The sequence below is a fragment of the Scyliorhinus torazame genome, chromosome 1 (genome assembly GCF_047496885.1).
Source record: "Scyliorhinus torazame isolate Kashiwa2021f chromosome 1, sScyTor2.1, whole genome shotgun sequence".
Taxonomy (NCBI): domain Eukaryota; kingdom Metazoa; phylum Chordata; class Chondrichthyes; order Carcharhiniformes; family Scyliorhinidae; genus Scyliorhinus; species Scyliorhinus torazame.
In genome coordinates, this window is record NC_092707.1 from 64,134,544 (window position 1) to 64,156,284 (window position 21,741).

Below are 21,741 nucleotides of genomic sequence, written 5' to 3' on the forward strand. Positions count from 1 at the left end.
ACACCTCAACTCCACTTTCATCCTACTGCCAGCTACCTCGAATCCATGTCCCCCTCAGTTATTGACCAAGATCACTGGTATCGAATCAAACGGCAGCAAGGCACCCAGTTCTGAGCCCTGTGAAACCCGACTGGAAGCAATCTAGAACTTAGAAAAATACCCATCTATCATTAACCTTTGCTGTCTGACAATGAGCCAACTTTGGAGGCGTATAAAATGAAGAAGGGACTCGACAGAATGTACAGGAAGGACCTAATCCCATTAGCAGAGAGGTCAATAATTAGGGGAACCATTGATTTCAGGTAATTGGCAGTTGGATGAGAGGGGATTTGAGGTGTGATTCTTTCAGCCAAAGAGTAAAGGTAAAGTCACCATAGTCCCAGTCGACCATCGGCTGCTTTCCCCTTTGAGGGGGGAGAGCTGGTTGGTTGTGATTTAACCTGAGGACTACCACACCTCAGGCGAGGGGCAAGGTTGAGCAGATGGGGCCTTCACAAATAACCTCAGCCATTACAGGAATTGAACCTGTGCTTTTGGCTTAGCACACTGGGCTAAATCGCTGGCTTTTAAAGCAGACCAAGGCAGGCCAGCAGCACAGTTCAATTCCTGTACCAGCCTCCCCGAACAGGTGCTGGAATGTGGCGACTAGGGGCTTTTCACAGTAAGCCTACTTGTGACAATAAGCGATTTCATTTCATCACGAACCAGCTGTCCAATTAAGTGCGCTAAACCATAGAGTGGTGGGGACCAGGAACTCACCACCTGAAAGAGTGGTAGAGGCAGAGCCTTCATTACACTTTTCCCTTCAATTCCACAAACGATAAATTTTTTGACCAGTCTGTCATGAGAAACTTGTCAAAAGCCTTGCTGGACCACATCAAACACACTGGGCGGGATTCTCCGACCCCCCCCGCCGGGTTGGAGAATCGCCAGAGGGTGGCGTGAATCGCACCCCGCCGCTCCGCCGCCGGCTGCCGAATTCTCCGGCGCCGGTTTTTTGGCGGGGGCGGGGATCGCGCCGCGTCGGTCGGGGGCCGCTGGCAGTGCCCCCCACCCCGGCGATTCTCCGGTCCCCAATGGGCCGAGCGGCCGCCCGTTTTCGGCCAGTCCCACCGGCGTGGCTTAGACCAGGTCCGTACCAGCGGGACCTGTCTCTGAGGGCGACTTGCGGAGTCCTCAGGGGGGGCGCAGAGGGATCCTGCCCCGGGGGGGCCCCCACTGTGGCCTGGTCCGTGATCGGGGACCACCGATCTGCGGGCGGGCCTGTGCCGTAGGGGCAATCATTCCCTCCGCGCCGGCCTGTGTAAAGCTCCGCCATGGCCGGCGCAGAGATGAAACCCACTGCGCATGCACAGGAATCACGGCAACGGTTCTGGGAACACGCTGGCGCTCCTGCACATGGGCCAACTCGCGCCAGCTGGTGGAGGCCTTTCGGCGCCTGTTGGCGCGGCTCCAACCACTCCAGCGCCGGCCTAGCCCCCGAAGGTGCGGAGGATTCCGCACCTTCCGGGTGGCCTGACGCCGGAGTGGTTCATGCCACTCTTTGACGCTGGTACAGCCCGCCCCGCCGGATACCGGAGAATCCCGGCCATTATCCTCACTGAATCTCCTTTGCTACCTCTTCAAAAACTTCCATTGCTTTCCTGGCTTGACATTCATGGAGAGGCTTTTTAGGGATCGGATTAAGCCCCTGATTAAGACCATAAGACCATAAAAAATAGGAACAGGAGTAGGTCGTTCGGCCTCTCGAGCCTGCTTCGCCATTCAATAGGATCATGGCTGATCCGACACTCCTCCCATCCACCTTCTTGCCCTTTCCCCATTACCCTTGATTCCCTTACTGACCAAGAATCTGTCCATCTCAGACTTAAATGTGCACAAAGACTCTGCCCCCACAGCTTTCTGTGGCAAGGAGTTCCAAAGACTCATAATCCTCTGAGAGACGCATTTCCTTCTCATCTCAGTCTTAAACTGGCACCCTTTTATTCTGAGACTATTCCCTCTGGTCCTGGACCCTCCCATGAGGGGAAGCATCCTCTCAGCATTTACCCTGTCAAGCCCCTTAACAATCCCAAAAGTTTCAATGAGATCACTCCACCCAATCACTGATTACGAAGTTTCAATGAGATCACTTCTTATTCTTCTAAATTCCAATGAGTCCCATCCTGTTTAGCCTTTGCTCAGAGACAATTTGTACCAACCTCTGCCCTGCTCTTGTAGTCTTGGTGTTGGTAGATTTGGGGCTGGATTCTCCGGTTCTGGGGTCATGTCCGGAGGATCCGTGGCGCTTCATAAGTGAAAAATCGGCGAGCCCCAGCACCGAACGTCCGACCGGTGAGGGGATAGCAGCCATGCCACGTAAAGTGCACGGCCTTCCCGATATAAATGCCTGGAGAATTGCCGGGTCCATGGCTGCGCGTACGCACGGCAATGACCTGCGGTGGTCACACCGTACAACATGGCACCGGCCGTGTGCGGACCCAACCTGCCAAACACTGCCCCCCTGGACACCCCCTCGCCACCCCCCACCTGCCCCCCCACCCCTCACAGAAGCCCCCCCCCACCCCCCAGCCAGCAGCACGGCTCCCGCTCGACTGTTGCTGGCGCTGGACACAGTCCGCAGCCGCCACGCTGGGTTCCCGACTGTTGAGACGACTGTCGTCGTCCCCGCATGGTCGGGAACTCGGCCCATCGAAGGCGGAGCATTGGGGGAGGGCCTGGAGGTAACATCCTGAGGCCGTCCCAACGGCGTGCGTCATACTCCCCGATGACGCCGTTTTGGAGGGAGTTGTGCATCCGAAAATAGGCGCTGCCCCTGTTTTCATCGTTAAAAGGGATTCTCCGCCTGATCACTGATTACAAAATTGGTCTTTTGGTGAGTGTTGACCCTCAGGAGGGTGGCCTCAAGGACAATATTTCCAAGAGTGATGGAATTTGTCATTTCAAAGCTTGTATCTTTTTGAGAAGGACCCTAACTGAAAAGGGGAGCCGAAAAGGGAAACCGAGAAAATAAGCTGTTCCTCCCAGTTTCTAAGGAAATGAAAACTGAAGCTGTGATTGCAAACCAAAACCTCTGGGGAGGCTGAACCTAGTTGAAAGCATATAAAAAGACACAGATAGATCCAAGTTCTGTACTAGCTGATTCTACCAGTGGAAAAAGAGAAGGGCTAGATTCAGAAGCGGAGAATAAGCAAACATAGTTGCTGTAGCTGTTTTTGTTACTAGATGATGACATTGGTGGATCTACATTATCCAAACTGTCATATACAGAATTGAGGAGGTCCTGCAGGCGAGTGCCATTTGTAGTGAAGACTATGCCCATTGAACTAGAGTTGAATGTACACTGCTGTCGACTGACGATCAAGTTAAGACGTACAAGAGGAGCTGAAATTCTTTGTGAGGAAGACAAAGATTTGAAGGAACTTTGTGGCTGAGAGTGGTTACACAGAAGCTGATTGGACTGCTGAGCCAATTAGTAAGGTATTTCTTGTGGTATTTGCCATGTAAAGTGCAATTTATATTTTAAATTGACCACAATTTACCTGTTAATTCATGTTTAACATATTTTGAATTTAGAGTGCAGAGGAGCAGCTAAGGCAATAGCTGGAATTACCCTTTGCGGGTCTGCCCCCTTACCGCTGCCAGCGAGGACGGAGAATTTGGCGCTCAACCAAATCTCCCATTCACTGCAGAGCAGCCAGAGAGTCCCGCTGCCGTGAGCGGATGGAAAATCCTGTCCAACACTTAATGTTTACCTTGTTTGTCTCTTGTATAGTAAATAATCTCTGGTTTAGGCCATGGAACTTGGTGGGTTCATTCTTTCAGTAAATAACTTGGATTTTGGATTTCTTTTTTTTAAAGTTACATATCTGGACCTGGATCATAACTCAAATAAAACAACAGCATAAACAATACAGCTTTTAACTGATGCTGCTAGGTATGGTGGAGAGGAGAGGAAAAATAAATTATAGCTCAGAAAAGTGGAGTGTGTGGAGGAACATTTTAAAGCTTACTGATTTGAATTTTTAAATTGGAAAAGTTCCCTTGTCCAGAGAAAAATAATCACACGGAAATCTTAAATTGAAATGACCAATAAAGCTCTGTATTTACCAACCACAAGGTATTGAACTTGTGCAGTTAAGCAGGACCGTATTATTTCAGCCAGCAGGATTGCGACAACCAGAAGACATACACTACTAGTTACTGGTCTGATGTCTGTCCCTGCTTGCCAAGATACTCCACTATAGATACATGCTACATCTCATTTACAACACAACTAGAACAACCAAATTGAGACTACACTCATGGCCATAAACTAGAGAGGTGGAAGTATCTAATACAATATTGAAGCACAACCCTACTTCCAGAGCTATTTCCATCACTCCTATTATCTGCTCACTGATGGGCACAGTCCATTCATTCAGCTAGTCTCACTGAACTTGAATAATTAGCAAGTATGTCTATCAATGGCCTTTCCTTAAAGAGGCATCAACAGAGATTTCAAGATTGCCATGACCTTGGTGTGCCAAAGGACTTTTTGATATCGACCATAAATGGCCCAGCTCTAATTTTATGCCCCCTTGTTCAGAGCTTCCCCCACTGAAGAAAATAGCCATCTCTATATATACCCCATCAACTCCTGTGATCATCTTAAATATCTCTACTAGAAAACCCTATCCACTAGATAAAGGGGCTGGTTTAGCACAGTGGGCTAAACAGCTGGCTTGTAATGCAGAACAAGGCAGCAGTGTGGGTTCAAGTCCTGTACCGGCCTCCCTGACCAGGCGCCGGAATATGGTGACTAGGGGCTTTTCACAGTAACTTCATTGAAGCCTACTTGTGGCAATAAACAATTATTATTATAACCCTTGATCTTCCATCTGTTTTTTTGCACAATATTTGATCCCAGAATAACCTCTTCACTCATGATCCTGGTCTGTTCCTTTGCTTATCAAGATTTAAATGCTATGTACATTTATTGTTGACCTATTATCAAATTACAACAGAGACCAGTCTGATCAATTAGTGTGAAAAAGTGGTTTAATTGAAGTGGTTTAATTAACACAAAAAGGAGGCATTTAAAAATAAGTTTAACCTCCTTTTGATTAGAACTCAAATTCACCTCCATTTTTTCCTTTAATAAACACGTTGGTTCCTCTTTCCAGCACAAGTAATCCTCTGGTAACCAGCCCAGGTGGCTATTTGACCCCATTGTCAAGCTGACCGATGAGATGAGCCTCACAGCAATCCCAGTCCTGTTCTCGCTCAAAGTCCACACTTGCAATAGAGGTCACTGCTTGATGTCCCCTCCCTAACACATGGGCATTGACCCCCATTTGTAGCACTCCTACTGCCAGTCCTGCTAAACTCCACACAGATCAGCACTGCATCGAGTGCTTTGCAATCTGTAAGGTTCAGCAACTTACTGCATAAACTCATACAGACGGGAATGTTCCTTAGAACAAATCCTTAAAAAATATATTCTCCTGATGCCTTTCAGAGAAAGTAAAACAGAGAAATACCTGAAAGCAAAAGCATGAAGGAACTAAATTTATATCAGTATTAGCACATGGGTATCAACCCTGGGTATTGTATAAATCCATTAAAAGCAAAATACTGCGGATGCTGGAAACCTGAAATAAAAGACAGAAAATCTGGATAGGCCCAGCAGATCTGGCAGTATTTATGGAGAGAGAAATAGTGTTAACGTTTCAAATCCAAATGGCCCTTTTACAGGAACTCTGGGCAGGATTCTCCGATCACCGACATTGAAATCGCCTTTTGGCAATCGGCAGGTGAATCCATTTTTAGACCGGAACCAGGGGCGGCACCATTTTTCTGCTGCTCCGCCCCCTCAAACACGGCGTACTCAATGAGTATGTGGCTTGGCGTTGGGATGGCCTCAGGACGTCAGCTGAGGCCCTCCCCCGATGCTCCGCCCCTGATGTGCCGAGTTCCCGATGGCGTGGGGCACGTGTGCTGACAGTTTTCGGGGACCTCGCGTGGCGGCTGCGGACTGTGTCCAGCGCCGCCACAGTCAGGGTGGGGGGTCTTTTCCGCTGGTGGGGGGGGGGGGGTTCCACGGGGGCTGGGGGGACTGGTGGGGGGTGGTCCGGGGGTGGCGAAGGGAATTACAGGGAGAATGTTTTTGGCAGGCCAGGTCCACGCTCGGCCGGGGCATGTTGTGCAGCGCGGCCGTCGTGCCCAAGCGCGGCCATGGACCCAGCCACTCTGCATCCGTATCTGCAGGTAAGGCCGAGCGCTTAACGTGGCACGACTGCTAGTCCCCCACCGGGCGGAGCATCGGCGCGGAGCGCACTGACTTTTTGGTCGTAAGACCAGACAGATCCTGCGGGACATAGCCGCAGAATCGGAGAATCCAGCCCTCTGTTTCTGCACAGATGCTGCAACACCTGTTGACTTTATGCAGCATTTTCTGTCTTTTATCGATCACTTCATGTTGTCTGTGTACATTAATTTTGTTTATAAATTGAAAGTACCCAACTATTTTTTTTCCAATTAAGGGGCAATTTAGCGTGGCCAATCCACCTACCCTGCACATCTTTTGGGTCGTGGGGGTGAAACCCACGCAGACACGTGCAGAATGTGCAAACTCCACATGGACAGTGACCCTGGGCCGGGATCGAACCCAGGTCCTCAGCCCCGCAGTCCCAGTGCTAACCACTGCGTCACCGTGCTGCCCAACTACTCTGTACATTAATTTAGCTCCTTCCCGATGTCACGGTCGGCAGTTCAACCTATTCAATTTCTTTCACCATTGAAACAAAAATATTCCACAGAATTATTTTTCTTGCTAAAGAAATGTGGCGGAATTCTCCATTCCTGAGCCTTAAGGCTGGATTCTCGGATTGCCGACGCCGAAATCACATTCGGCGATTGGCTGGAAAATCTGTTGTGATGCCGAAATCGGGGGGAGGTGCCGTATTTCGGATGCACTGCCCCCTCAAAAATGGTGTCATCGCTGAGTGCGCCGCACACTGTTGGGACAGCCTCAGGACATCACCTGAGGCCCTCTCACGATGCTCCGCCTCCGATGGCCCGACTTCCTGACGCCGTGTGACATGTGTGTCACAGTTTTCGGGGACCTCAGGTGGCGGCTGGGGACTTTGTCCAGCGCTGCCACAGTCGGGGGGGGGGGAGCCATTCCGCTGGCTGGGGGGGGGCTTTGGCATGGGCTGGTGGAGGGTGGCGAGAGGGATTAAATGGTGGCACTACCTGGCATGCGCATGCGTGACCACGGACCCGGCAATTCTCCGTCTGTATCTGCCGGTAAATCCGAGGGCTTTATGTGGCGTGGCTGCTCGCCCCCCCCACCGGGCAAGACCCTGTACCCCAGCCCGTGAAGGACCATGTACCCCATTAATTTGGTTGTAAGACTAGACAGATGCTCCACACATAGCCTCGAAATCGGAGAATCCAGCCCTACAAATGTCGACGCCAGGGCAGGATTCACGGAGTTCTACGAAAGCAAAACTGTCGTCGCAGCTGGACCAATTCATCAACCATTGAGGGGCTGGCACCAGTGCGACGCAGAACACAATCAATTCCAATGAGAAACGGTGCAGGCTTCGCCGGATTCGCAATTGATAGTCAGATGGCCGACAAGCTGCAGCCGCATATACACACTTCACTCCCCACACATGCTGTCCCAGCCAACAAGATGGCAGCGAGGAGAGTTGCACCTCATTTTACGGACACCAAGCTCGAGACCCCTCCTGCAGCACGCCGTGAAGACGAGGTGGGCGACCCTGTACCCCAGTCCGGGAGGAACCTGTACCCCAGTCCGGGAAAACCCTGTATCCCGGCCCAGGAAGGACGCTGTACCCCAGCCAAAGAGGGTCCCTGCACCCCAGCCCGGGAGGGAGCCTGTACCCCAGTCCAGGAAGAACCCTGCACCCCAGCCCAGGAAGGACCCTGTACCCTGGCCCGGGAGTGACCCTGTACCCCAGTCCGGGAAGAACCCTGTACCCCAGCCCGGGAGGGTCCCTGTACCCCAGCCCGGAAGGATCCTGTACCCCGGCCCGGGAGGGACCCTGTACCCCAGCCCGGGAGGGTCCCTGTACCCCAGCCCGGGAGGGTCCCTGTACCCCAGCCCGGGAAGTACCCTGTACCCTGGCCCGGGAAGGACCCTGTACCCCGGCCCGGGAAGGACCCTGTACCCTGGCCCGGGAGCGGCCCTGTACCCCAGCCCGGGAGGGACCCTGTACCCCAGCCCGTGAAGGACCATGTACTCCAGCCTGGAAAGACCCTGTACCCCAGCCTGGAAAGACCCTGTACCCTGGCCCGGGAGGGACCCTGTACCCCAGCCCATGAAGGACCATGTACCCCAGCCTGGAAAGACCCTGTACCCCAGCCTGGAAAGACCCTGTACCCCAGCCTGGAAAGACCCTGTACCCCAGCCCGGGAGGGAACATGTACCCCAGTCTGGAAAGACCCTGTACACCGGCCCGGGAGGGACCCTGTACCCCAGCCCGGGAGGGACCCTGTACCCCAGCCCGTGAAGGACCATGTACCCCAGCCCGGAAAGACCCTGTACCCCGGCCCGGGAGGGACCCTGTACCCCGGCCCGGGAGCGACCCTGAACCCTAGCCTGGAAAGACCCTATACCCCGGCCTGGGAGGGGCTCTGTACCCCAGCCTGGGAACGACCCTGTACCCTGGCCCGGGAAGGACCCTGTACCCCAGTCCGGGAAGGACCCTGTACCCCAGTCCGGGAAGGACCCTGTACCCCAGCCCGGGCGGGACCATGTACCCCAGCCCGTGAAGGACCCTGTACCATGGCCCATGAATGGCCCTGTACCCCAGTCCGGGAAGGACCCTGTACCCCAGCCCGGGAGGGACCCTGTACCTCAGCCCAGGAGGGACCCTGTACCCCAGTCCGGGAATGACCCTGTACCCCGGCCCGGGAAGGACCCTGTACCCCAGCCCAGGAAGGTCCCTGTACCCCAGTCCGGGAACGACCCTGTACCCCAGCCCGGGAAGGACCCTGTACCCAGGCCCGCACAGGTGGCAGAGGCACTACGATCTGTGAGCAACACTGTCTGGACTGGCCAGCAGTGCTGAACGAAACTGCACAACTTCCTCAGGGCACCCAGGATTAGTAGGCAGAAGTGTGCCCCTGGCACCAACCCCCGTCCCACACACCCGTAAACCTATCTCGCCCACAAGCAGGACAGCTGAACCCCCACCCTGCACCACATACCGGCCGCCATGGTCGGATGCCCTGGCCACTGAAGCCACCAGCCACCCACCGCCTGGGCTGCATACCTCGGACTGTCTAACACTGTGTGGTTTCTGTTTCTCTCCCTCAGGAGAAGACCACCCAGAACCGCCGGGAGCGGGAAAAGGCTGGTGAGGGACCACCAGACCTGGGCCACTCACCACAGCCTGGTTGGCAGGCCTGAGGAAAGGGCAGTCGCAGGGGTGAAGGTCGTCATCGTGCGAGGAAACGAGACCCTGTTGAGTTGCGGTTCCCCATGGCACGTGTATCAACCACCACCCTCACCCCCACACACCCGCTCCACCACCACGGCCATCCCTACACACCCCCCCCCAAACACACCACACACCCCACTGCCTAACACACCCACCTTCCTCCCCCCTCCCCAACATACCCCCACCAACCCAACTCCCCCCCCCCCCCCGGTCTAATCATCTGACTCGTTTTGTGTTTTGCAGGACCAACTGGTAATGGGGGTGGTCCTTCTGGTGTCTCCCACCCCCCACCCCAGCCAGAGCCAAAGCCACAGTTGCCGGCAGATAAGTCGCACTGTCCCCTGCTCAGCCAGAGTCTTCAACGGCATAGCCTGTCCAGCAGGTCCTTGAATGACAGCTGCCGCTGGTACACACGAGGCCTCACAGGGCACCTCCTTTACACCTCCCCCTCTTCCTCCCCGGCCTATTCCGTGGCCGGCTCTCCACCCTCAGCGACTGCCTTCTGTTCCTCTGGGACAGCCTCTTCTGCTGCAGCTTCCTCCTCCTAGAACAACTCCAGCTCGTACAGCCTCAGTGCATCCCCCAGGACTGTACTGACTAGGAGGAAGGCCGCCATTGCTGGTTGTATTCTAATATCCAGTGTCTGCAGGGGGATGAAAGGCAAATACGTTAGCATGGTGCATATCCCCATGCCCAACAAGGTCCATCAGGGTACAAGGTAGCCCCAGTTGACACTGCGGACTCCTTCTCCACATGACCCCCCCCACCCCTCCACCAGTCCTGCACCCCTGGCCCCATCGGTGCCCGGCACCGTGGGGATCTCGGGCCCTGGTGCCCATTTCTGATGCCAGGGGTACAATCAGTTGGCGCTGCCCATACCAATGGTACTTTCTGCAGCCCCCGTTCAGCAGCCCCCACCCCCCACTGTAGAGGCTACTGTGGGCTTTGCCCTTGGATGGGCCACGTGATGCTCCACTGGAGGGTGGCGCTTGGGGGGGGGTGGTAAGCTGGAGGGCGAGTTGTGGGTTGATGGGGTAGGGGTACCCATATGGCTGGTGGTACTCTGCAGAATCAAGGCCAGTGTGGGTGGTCAGTAGGGTGCGCAGCACGATGGCTGCCTTGCAGCCCACAGCAATGCTGGTCCTTGCCTGGACACCGCCCAGTCCCGTGGGGGAACACCCTGCCTTACGCACATCCCCCCCTCCCCACTCTCAGCCCGATCAGGGCCTCCTCCCCTGAACCCCAGCATGCCCGGCCAGTCTCAGGACCGGCAGCCCACAGTTGTGCCTCTGTATGTCCTACCTCCTCTCTCTCCCTCATCAGCCATGGCGCCTGTTTCTCGATTTTTAAAAGCACAAGTGAACCTCGCTGTCGGGAATTTCCCTTGTGGAGGCAGAGAATCGCGGATGCCCTGGAGAATACCGGGTCAGGCCCGCTAATGATATGCCAATGGAGTTTACTGTATGTGCAGAAAGGAACGCATTGACGCCCATGTCGTGGCACCGGAGAGTCACGATTTGGCATGAAACCGGCGCCCGCCACAATTTCGGCATCAGAACCGATTCTCCACCCAATCGCATTTCCTGATTCCGGCATTCGGCAACGGATAATCCCAAAGAACTCTTTGCAATCTTTTTTGATGCAGGTGACAGAGACATTCTCTCTTCCAGGGTACCCTGTTCCGGCTTAACACCTGGAGGAATGACTAGAAAGGTTGGCGATACAATTTGAAAAATATTGTATTTTTGCCACAGTTTAATCAAGCTCTTGATCCAAGTGAAACATTCCCAGAGTATGTGTTCAACCATATCGGTATCATCTGTGCAGATTACCGACTGCAGGTACTGTAAAATGAGTTTGACGTCACAGTTAAATTGTATTATTTTCTATTCCACAGCTATTAGATGCAGCGCCACATCGAAGAATGCGGGAATTCATTACAGCACTAATAAAAGCAGCAATTGAGCAAATTCAATTATTAATCCAAATGATGAGGTAAGCACAGAAGAAAAATGGAGAATGAGAAGACAATTTGGCCCCTCAAGCTTGTTCCTTCCACAAATTGTGTAAAACCTGCTGTGGGCACCGACTTTAACTGACCCAGTGAAACCTTCGGAGAGGTTTTCCCTATTGCCTCAAAAATTAATTAACACCACTCCAGACCATGCTTTGTGCCACACATTATTTACCTTTCTGCAATTGATTTAAATGCACCCCACAGAATAAGTAGAATCTCCTCTGCTAAGACAACCCCAGGCTTGCTTCACATGTGAAAGCTTCCCATGAATTGTGGTCAAGCAGCAGAATATTGTGGACAATTCCTTAAGAGTCCAATTTGACGCAGATGATCCATGACATGCCTTTTACAAAATATTATCTCCTTTTTGGGCATTCAGTTCTTGAAAGATAAAATGAATACCCACACTGTGTGATAGTATCACCAGTCCTGACAGACACACAGAATAAATTAGATTATATCAGGCAGGATCTATATACATCTTAGAGCGACTACTTCGGCTCAGTTATTGTATGGTTGTGATCATTTCCCTGTTTATTACCCTTTACATCGAACACACTCCACTGCATGTTTGTGTTAATCTTGTAATGTTTGCTCAGATAACCACATTTACAGCTGAGTTCTCAGGCACAGTGGGTTTCTTTGTTCTATTCTGTTTGGCTCACTCATTGTGCATTGAGCACAGAAATCTAGTGAAAACCGAACCACTTTGACCATTGCAGTTAACCAGTTAAGCTGAATACATGGGATTCCATCCTTCCTTTGTCAGAGAGTGAAGTAAAACAGATGACAGTTTAAACACAAACACTTCTTACTAAGTACATAATGTTTAAAATACTCGCAAGAATGAAATAAATCAAGTTCAGATGTATACTTTGGGAGATGCCTCAAGTGCATTTCCAAACAGATTTTATGCTTGAGTCCAGATGAGTGAACAGCACAATTGCCATAATAACTATTCACTTGAAAATAATTCACTTTGAAGGACAGGTTACCCCTTTCAGAGTTACTCTTGCATTTTATCCCATGTTATCAATTTTGGATGTAGTAATGCTGGAGGGGAAAGCTTCAGCAGACCAGTTGCCCTTTATTACGAGTTCTTGGACAGGAAGCCTCTTCTTGTTCCCAGAAAGGGTTAACTGAAGGCAGTAATATTTTTTAAAAACAGAGTTAATGTCTCCGATCTAAACGGTCCTTCTACAGAACTGGAGAAGGACCATTTAGATTTGATGTGTTAACTCTCTCTCCTCAGACGCTGCCAGACCTGCTGAATTCATCCTGCATTTTGTGTTTTTATTTCATATTTCCAGCGTCTGTGGTGTTTGATCTCTATTCTGATCTCTTCTGCCTGCGGTTTTGACATTGGTATTAACCGATTTATTTAGCCCTTCCTCTAAAACTAGCGAATCAGAGGATTGTCATAGAGATGAGTTGTGTTTCTCTGTTGCTACTGTCAACAACCCTTTCCAAGCTATGGAACATTGCCTGCAATTTGGGGAAGAAAATGGCAAGACTGCCGATTTTAATGATCCACTCACGAAACTGTAGGAACACGTGGACTTGTAGATGAATGAGTTCTGAGGCAGTGACTGAATTAGCAAGAATGAAAAAACAGCAGCCAATTATGGCACTGCTGTAATATGGAGCTTTTACCACGTCAAGAGCAGCTAACAAGCCTCTTAACAAGTACAGAGTCAAATGTCAGTAATTCAGTTTTGCAGAACACAAAAACGATGGAGATTAGCTCCAGAAGACGCAAGAGAAACTTAATTTTCAGTTCATGTTCTGGGTATGTTGATAAATACAGGCGAAAACTGCAGGATAACATAAATTATATTATCCGCTCCAGAACGGAAGAAAGAATGGACTGTTTTGAAGGAATTTTAAAAATGGACAACTTCACTCTTTCAATTCCCCTGTTTCATGTTCTATACTAGAGAAAGGTTGGGCACAATTGAAGAACGCAGCATGGAACAGGCTTCCTTATTAGTAGGCAATGCAGATTTATTTAGGAAGGAGAACTCAAATGGGGTTAAAGCAAGGGAGATTGAACAAGATATCCCATGACTTACAGTAGATATTGCATCAAGTCTAAACGCAGTATTGGTGTATAATACTGCATGTCATTACCATGTGGCAGCCAAAAAGATAAGTCTACTTATTCATTTTGTACCATCTGCTCTCTTCACACCGCAATGAGAAACCAGTCACACCACAATCTGAAGAACACCACTCACCAGAACTTTGAATGTCACCATTCCGGCTTGCAGCAAGGCACTGGCACAGATGCATACACTGCATGAGAAGTAGTTAGTGATGCCGATAAGGAAGTATAGGGTGATTCAGGGAACACTCAGTGATCAGAAACTGAACCAGTCACCCCAACCACCAAATGTTTCATGCTGACGTCTTGGTGTTTTGGAGGCAGAAGTCAATACAACAAAGCCTCCGTCGCCATGTAGTCTTGCTTTTCCAGAGTCCGGCGTGGACAGATTCCACTCTTCCCCTCACCATGCTTCAGCTGGAATGGTCCTCATTGCTGTCACTGCAATATATCGAGGAATTGTTCCAAGAATGGGAGTTTCAGCTTACAGCAGGCTGAGGTGGCAATTCAACCATGGTGCAAATGCACAAAGGTGAGGACCAGGGCATTTCTGATAAATATGTCGCCGGATTTGGGTAGCACTGGGTGGGAAGGAAGAGAAAAAAACTGCACAGTACGGAGAAAAAGAGGCATAATGCACAGCAAGATGGGAAATTTGGGGGAACGAGAGGGGGAAAGTGAACAGCATTAAAGGATAAGGGAGTGGGAAATTGATGCAATGGAGGGGAAAGGAAATGGGTGGCAACAGAAGAGAAGGGGTAGAAAATGTGAGCATGTTTTGAGGTGGGGGGGGGGGGGAGAGAAGGTCGAACCAATCCTTTTCAATAGGTGAGGAAAGAGAATCTCAGCAATAATTGAGAGCGGTGGGAAAATTGTAAGCATAAATATGTTAAGGGAGAGGGAGAAAGGTGTAAACTGGGAGCATTGGAGAAGTAAGTGTCTCCGTGAAGGAGTGAGGAGTGTCTTTATTAATTGGGTCTGGAGCAGATAGGGTACCTTTTGTGGACTGGGGCTCAGTGGGGGTGGGACGGCGGATTTTGGATGTGGGGGAGTAATTGTTGAGGTATCCTTTAAAAACTGACAGTTTGCTATAAGGTTGAGGCCTGGATCATCAAGTGAACCACTTGTATGGAAATTTGAGAGTAGAAACCATCTCAGGCAGTGGCACAAAGCCAATGGGATCAGATCGGCCTTTGTCATATTCATTTCCATTGCAGGAAATTGAGTTAAATATCACATATAGTGTATAATGGGCCATAGATCCCAACACTACCCTTATTGCTCCACCACTCAAAACTGGTTTCTACCCCACAGGTCTTAATGGCACTGCTTTCCTACAGAGAATGATACAAAACCATTGATATGGTTCCTTGAACACTACATTTGAAGGTGACCTGGGTCCACCTGTGCACACACCACCATCACACCATGGTGACACAGTGGTTAGCACTGCTGGCTCACAGCACCAGGGACCCTGGTTCAATTCCAGCCTTCAGTGACTGTGTGAAGTTTGCACTTTCTCCTCATGTCTGCATGAGTTTCCTCCAGGTGCTCCGGTTTCCTCACACAGTTCAAAGATGTGCAGGTTTAGATGGACTAGCCATGATAAATTGCCCCTTAGTGCCCAAAGATGTGCAGGTTGGGTGGGGCTGTGGGGTTATGGGGATAGGAGGGAGTGGGCCTAGGTTAGGTGCTCTTTCAGAAGGTTGGTGCAGACTCGATGGGCTGAGTGGCCTCATTCTGCATTGTAGGGATTCCATGGTTCTATGAAATGGAACAATGGTTATATGCAATGTAGACTGCCATTGACTATGTGAACATCCCAGTGGAGATCTGTAACACAGGTCAGAGGTAAAGTAGGTGTATCCCTCATATATGAGTATCTGGTGAATTCTTCCATTGCTGTTATAAAAGATTCCAGGGTCCAAATACAAAGAGATGGTCTATCAGTGCAAAGTGATACAGGGATAGAGGGTTTGCATAGGGTAATTCACCAAATAGGGGAAGCAAGGACTTTAGTAAAGCACATTGAAATGTACATTACAGTTGCACATGGCATAAGGTTTGCTATATATTTTACTCTGTGGCCCTTACATTGTACAGAAAATGAAGTAGCAGTTGTGGAAGAAGCAAACAAGCCTGTAAGATATCCCAGCGCCATTACTTTTCTAACATTCTTTAATGGATGTGGGCATCGCTGGCAAAGCCAGCATTTGCTGCCTATCCCTAATTGAAGTGAATGACTTGCTTGGCCATTTCAGAGGGCAGTTAAGAATCAACCATATTAATGTTGATCCAGAGTAACATGTAGGCCAATCCTGTGAAAGATGGCAGATTTCCTTCCCTAAAGAACACAGTCCTTCCCCAGAGGACTTGGAGACCAGGGTTTCATTTTCTGACAATCAAGTTCAAATCAGTCCAGATCCCACGCCACAACTGGTTCAGTCCGGATCCCGCTACACATCGTGTTCGGTCCGGAATCAGTCTGGATCACTGCTGATATTAGTTTTTAGTTCCAATATTTTTTTTTTTGAATTTAAAGTCCATCAGGTACTGTGGTGGTATTGGGCACCCATCCCCAAATGATTAGTATGGGCCTCTGAGTGGCCACTGCAGTGATATTATCACCAGACCATCTTCTCCCCTTTCGCTCAGGGTAACTGCATTCACCACTGCCATTGGTAATACAATGTAATTCATTGACTATCTTCACAAGTCAAACCTCAATCATAGCCACCCCCCCCCCCCCCCCCCAAGCATCCCCTCTTGCATAGCTGTTCAGGTGGTAGAATCTATTGTAGCAGCCACGTTGATTGTGATAGCAACTACTGTGAGCTCTACACCTCCTCTGCACTCTCGGCCTGCATTTACCTTCTTGTCTACTAATGTGCAGCTCTCAATATAGAAAAACTGTACAAGTAAAATGCACTTACCAGTTATCCATTAAACTGTAATATATGCAGTAGATTCGACAATTTAATATTTTTTTCCACGTGCTAAACGTTCAACTCTAAAGTTTGTAACAATTTAAGTAAATCCTATCTTGGTGCCTACTGTACAAAATGTTTTTTATTTAAATAAGGTTAATTCTACAATGGAGAAATCAGAAATAAATGTCATTTTAAGATCCTTTTGTGTTAGTGAAATCACCACATGGTGACCAATTAAAACTGTCTTTTCAAGCTGATTGATCTGGAGTCTGCTCCAGGTCCATTTATTCCATCTCGCAGTCCTTCTAATTCACACAGTCTGTAGAGCTTAAAGAACCCGGCATCTTAAAAGGGCTTTCAAAGAACAATTTGTCATCGGCTGGCAAAACTGACCTTCCGTTTTGCATTTGCAGCCTTCAGTAGAAGAAATAGAGAAAAGGGCCAGAGAGTGCACAGTCTCCAGTGTTTCCAGTTCTAGAAAGGCATTGGGAGCTGGGTGTGAAGCGCATTACAATACAGTCAGCACTGCTTTTATCAGAGCACTACTATTCATTTAAGACTGATAGATTTTCCCCGTCTTAAATGAAATGCAAAGTCAGCCAAGCACTAACCAGCCAAACTAGTGTAGGGCATAAAATCCCCAATAATTTGGTGCAAACTTAACATCTTATTCAGAACGATCACAAAGATCGATGGTTTGAAATGTCACATCAGCGCTGCTCTTTCGAGGGAAGAGTTTAAGCTGCATCGCCAAGGTGATTTAAAGAGCTACTTCACTGTGCTACAACTGCCAAAAGTGGAAAATGTTCTGTCCCACACGGGACACTGGAATTAACAGAAAAATGTACCTTAAAGAAACATAGAGTGGCAAAGATATCAGGATTGCTGTTCCTTGTCAAGACATGCTGGGCAAATCGTGCCAGGAGTTGATTCTACCAACTCGCAAATAGGATGAAGAGGGAGAATAAGCAAAGTCACCCAGTGCTGAACCTCACATCCGAATAAATGCGGGATAAACGAGTTCGGCAGTCAAACCCGCCAGCACTGAATTGGTCAAACACCACTTTAAATTACAGATTTGTTAAATGGAAAGCATACATTCAGATTAGTATCAGTAACAGATACAGACAATACACACTGGATCACACTACGTGAGGCAACCTGCCCCTGCAACATCCCCCACCATCTAATATTGTTGAAGGAGAAATCAGTGTCAAAGCAATTTCCTGTCCATATAATCATAAAATTATGTCATTCCATCATTAGAAATAACCCGGCAAATCGACTTGTGAATGTACGGGGAGGAAGGGGTGGATTTTTTTTAAGCTTAAAAGCGGCAAAACAATCTGTCCCCTGAATCCTTATGTGGGAAACGACTAAAATAAAAATCCAAAGAGCAACTTGTGAGACACGTTCAAAAATCAGAACATTCTGGAAATCGTAGAGATTGGGGGAGGGAGGGTGCACTTTCAGGAGGATGTCGCCGGGTGGACCTGTGCTGGACCCACAGACCCCCGGGTGCTCTTTGCCTTGCTCCCCACGTAGAGTTGACCCCATTCCTCCCTTTCCATCATCAAATAGCTGATGATAATCTCCCCTCCCAGAACTGAGCGCACCTCCTCAGCACCGCCAGAGGGGTCGGCTGAACTGGACGCAATGGTTAAAAAACCTACACGAGCCTGTATCTGTGAGCAGGAAACCGGTGTCCACAATAAAACTGCATTGTCAGTAAATGGGATTCACTTCTGTTTGTAAACTTGTCAGAAGCTGCACCAGAAAATGGAGCTGTGCATATAAAATATATCTTCTGTTTTATAGATAATACCCCAATCTAAGAGCCAAGTAAATGGGGGGTGGGATCTCTCTTGATTGTGCCAATGGGGTGGTCAGGAGCAGTTCGAAGGCGCAATGAGGTCGCTGCCTCTGCTGGGTCTCTGCTGGGCTGGTAAGCATCAATAAACACCTCTCAGCGCGCTGACAGTGGCTCAAACCCACTTCAATATTAGAAAAATGAGCCGGTAATGAGTGATGATTAAACTTTAGGTAGGTTTGGAAAGTTCTGCAGGCAGGAGAGAGAGAGTTGCAGTAGGATCTGTGTGTGTGTTCACAAACATGTCTTACTGGAATTCAGCCCTCACCCTGTGGTAACCCTCCCACAGCTCCTAATTAGCTCCATCTACTGCTTGTGTGAACACGCGTTGACTTTAGCCACAGGGATCCCCGACAGATTGTGTTTTAACACAAGGACGTAACGTTAGGGGGACGTGTTCACGGCGGCAGTGTCATGCTGACAAACTTCTAACCCCCCCCCCCCAAGAAAGTTTGGACCTTCCTGCCCACCCCGTTAACACCGCCTCACAACGTGACACTTATGCATTCCAGGCAGAATCTTTTTACAGTTATTTGAGAGCTCGTTAAAGTGATAAACTGCCGCGATGTCAGCCACAGCACTATTTCCACAAGCAGCCTTGGAGAACAGGTCGGCAGCCCCGATAAACAGAAAGAAGGTGAGGGAGATCAGGAAGCTACCCGAGGCCAGGTCAGCAGTTACCCCGCTGGCTGCAATGGGCTCTGGGGCTCGGGAAGGGGTGTGCGCCTGGGCGCGCGTTGCTCACTCGGATGGAAGATAAATCCCCTCCTCCTGCTCTGGGAGGACAGCCTGCTGAACTCCAGGCCAATGTGGCCCACCTTTTGCAGCCAGCGGTGTCAGAGAGCAGGCACTCCCCTCCAGCACAGCCCCTTGTGGACAGCGCTCCCCCACGGTTTAACATGGAGAAAGGAAGCGCATCCAGTAGAGAAGCGAGAATGAACTGTCCACAAGTCAAGCATTCCTCCCGGGGTAAATTGGGGTCTCTTCCTATTGGGGAGGGGCCAATATTATTCAGGTAAACGTATTTTATGAAGCAAGAATCCTTGTTAATCTGGGGAAAGGTGTTCACATGTCTGTGAAAGTTGCAGTTTTGCATCCCGGGAGTTCCCACTTGGAGCGCTTTCGGTTGCTCTTGATCAACAGTTTGCTTAATCTCAATTTTTCACAGGCACACACACACCCCTCCCTCCTCACCCCACACACACCCCAGCCCTCCCCACATACACCCCAGCCCTCCCCACACACCCCTCCCTCCCCTCCCCATACACCCCAGCCCTCCCCACAAACCCCTCCCTCCTCACCCCACACACACCCCAGCCCTCCCCACATACACCCCAGTCCTCCCCACACACCCCTCCCTCCCCACCCCATACACCCCAGCCCTCCCCACACACCCCTCCCTCCCCTCCCCACACACACCCCAGCCCTCCCACTCACACACCCCAGCCCTCCCACACACCCCTTCCTCCCCTCCCCACACACCCCAGCCCTCCCCACACACCCCTCCCTCCCCTCCCCACACACACACTAGCCCTCCCCCACACACACCCCAGCCCTCCCCACACACACCTCAGCTCTCCCCACACACACCAGCCCTCCCCCACACACCCCTCCATCCCCTCCCCACACACACCCCAGCCCTCCCCACACACACCCCAGCCCTCCCTCCACACACACCCCAGCCTCCCCCCACACACACCCCAGCCCTCCCTCCCACACCCCCCCCAGCTCTCCCCACACACACACCCCTCCCTCCCCCCACACACCCCAGCCCTCTCTCCACAGACACCCCAGCCCTCCCCGCACAAACACACCCCAGCCCTCCCACACACGCCCCAGCCCTCCCCACACACACCCCAGCCCTCCCCCCACACACACACCAGCCCTCCCCGCACACACACACACCCCAGCCCTCCCCACACACACCCCAGCCCTCCCATTGCATGAGTCCAGAGATTGATTAATTGGACAAGGAAATGCCCCCTACAGATCTACAGCCTCACTCAGTCACTCATTCTCACTCACTCACTCTCACCCACTCACTCACTTTCACTCACTCACTCACTCTCACACTCACTCACTCACTCTCACTCACTCTCTCGTTCACTCACTCACTCTCACTCACTCTCGCTCACTCACTCTCTCATTCACTCACACTCTCTCATTCACTCACACTCACTCTGTCATTCACTCACACTCACTCTCACTCACTCTCACGTTCACTCACTCACTCTCTCTCACTCACTCTCACTCTCGCTCACTCACTCTCTCATTCACTCACATTCACTCACTCACTGTCTCACTCACTCACATTCACTCACTCACTGTCTCACTCACTGTCTCACTCACTCACTCTCACTCATGCTCTCCCAGATGGAGATGAGAGTGCGGTCGCTGTGGTCGGCATTACCAGGGAGACAAGGGGCTGGTAGTGAGCCCTCTCTGATAGCGATCAGAGAGCCTGTGACTGGCCCACTGCGCTGTCACAGAGGCCGGCACCAAAGTACTTTTAGCCACATTGTCCAAACCGTTATTTCCTTCCCAGCAGACGGGACAGTGCTGTCCGCGCCAACATCTTACTCCTCACACCTCAGCTTCCGAAGTGGAGCCGCAGTCAGGTACAATTCGCCTTTCAAGTGCACACGCCAAGTTGTGTTGGTAAACTTCAAACTTACCATTGCAGAATAATGCGGCACACACCAGGACCTCAGCCAGGCACGGGCGCAGGGTAGTCAGCTTTGCAAATCCCAAAGTCCGCATGTTGCCTCAGGAATTATTTGTAACCTTCCCAACGGGACACCTTGAACTATCTCTCGTCACCAGGAGACTTTGTTCCAACAGAAGCTTCTCTGGATTCTCTTTAAAAACTCCATGCACTGTTCAATCCCGCCACAGTGGTCAGGCAGCCAGACTCGCAGAGGGAAATAAACCCAATAGAGAAGAGGCCAACTTGTCCCCCTCCCTCCCTCTTCCCCTCCTCTTCCCCTCCTCGCTGCCTTATCTCTGCGATCATGCTCCACTCACTCAGCGCCCGCGCAAGAGCCCAGGCCGCCCCGCCCTCCCATTGACAGGCGGCGCGGCCGGCCAATCAGAGGCCGGGCTTTGGGGCGGCGCTGGCTACCGATTGGCCGCCGGGAGCGGCAAGGGGCGGGGCCCCGGGCCAGCCGCTGTCCAAAGCTCCCCAAGTTGTCCTGGAGCCTTGGCCGAATATGGAGGGGGTGAGGGGGAGAGTGTGAGGGGGAGAGGGGGAGGGGGGGAGGGGGAGAGGGAAGGGGGTGAGCGAGGTGAGGGTGAGGGTGGAGGGTAGGGGGAGAGGGGGTTAGCGGGAGAGCGGGAGGGGGTGAAGGGGAGAGGGTGAGGGGGAG

The 21,741-nt window shown here is 50.9% G+C and overlaps 1 protein-coding gene across 1 annotated transcript in view; it reads right to left on the bottom strand.

Annotated features, from left to right (window-relative positions):
- LOC140408502 (transmembrane protein 132C-like) overlaps positions 1 to 21,317 on the bottom strand; it is a 1,621,914-nt gene extending 1,600,597 nt beyond the window's left edge. The window contains exon 1 of the mRNA XM_072495783.1: positions 21,052 to 21,317. Within this exon, the coding sequence (XP_072351884.1) occupies positions 21,052 to 21,136 (85 nt within the window). The 5' untranslated portion in view covers positions 21,137 to 21,317. The remainder of the gene's footprint in view (positions 1 to 21,051) is intronic.
- Between the last annotated feature and the right edge of the window lie 424 nt (positions 21,318 to 21,741).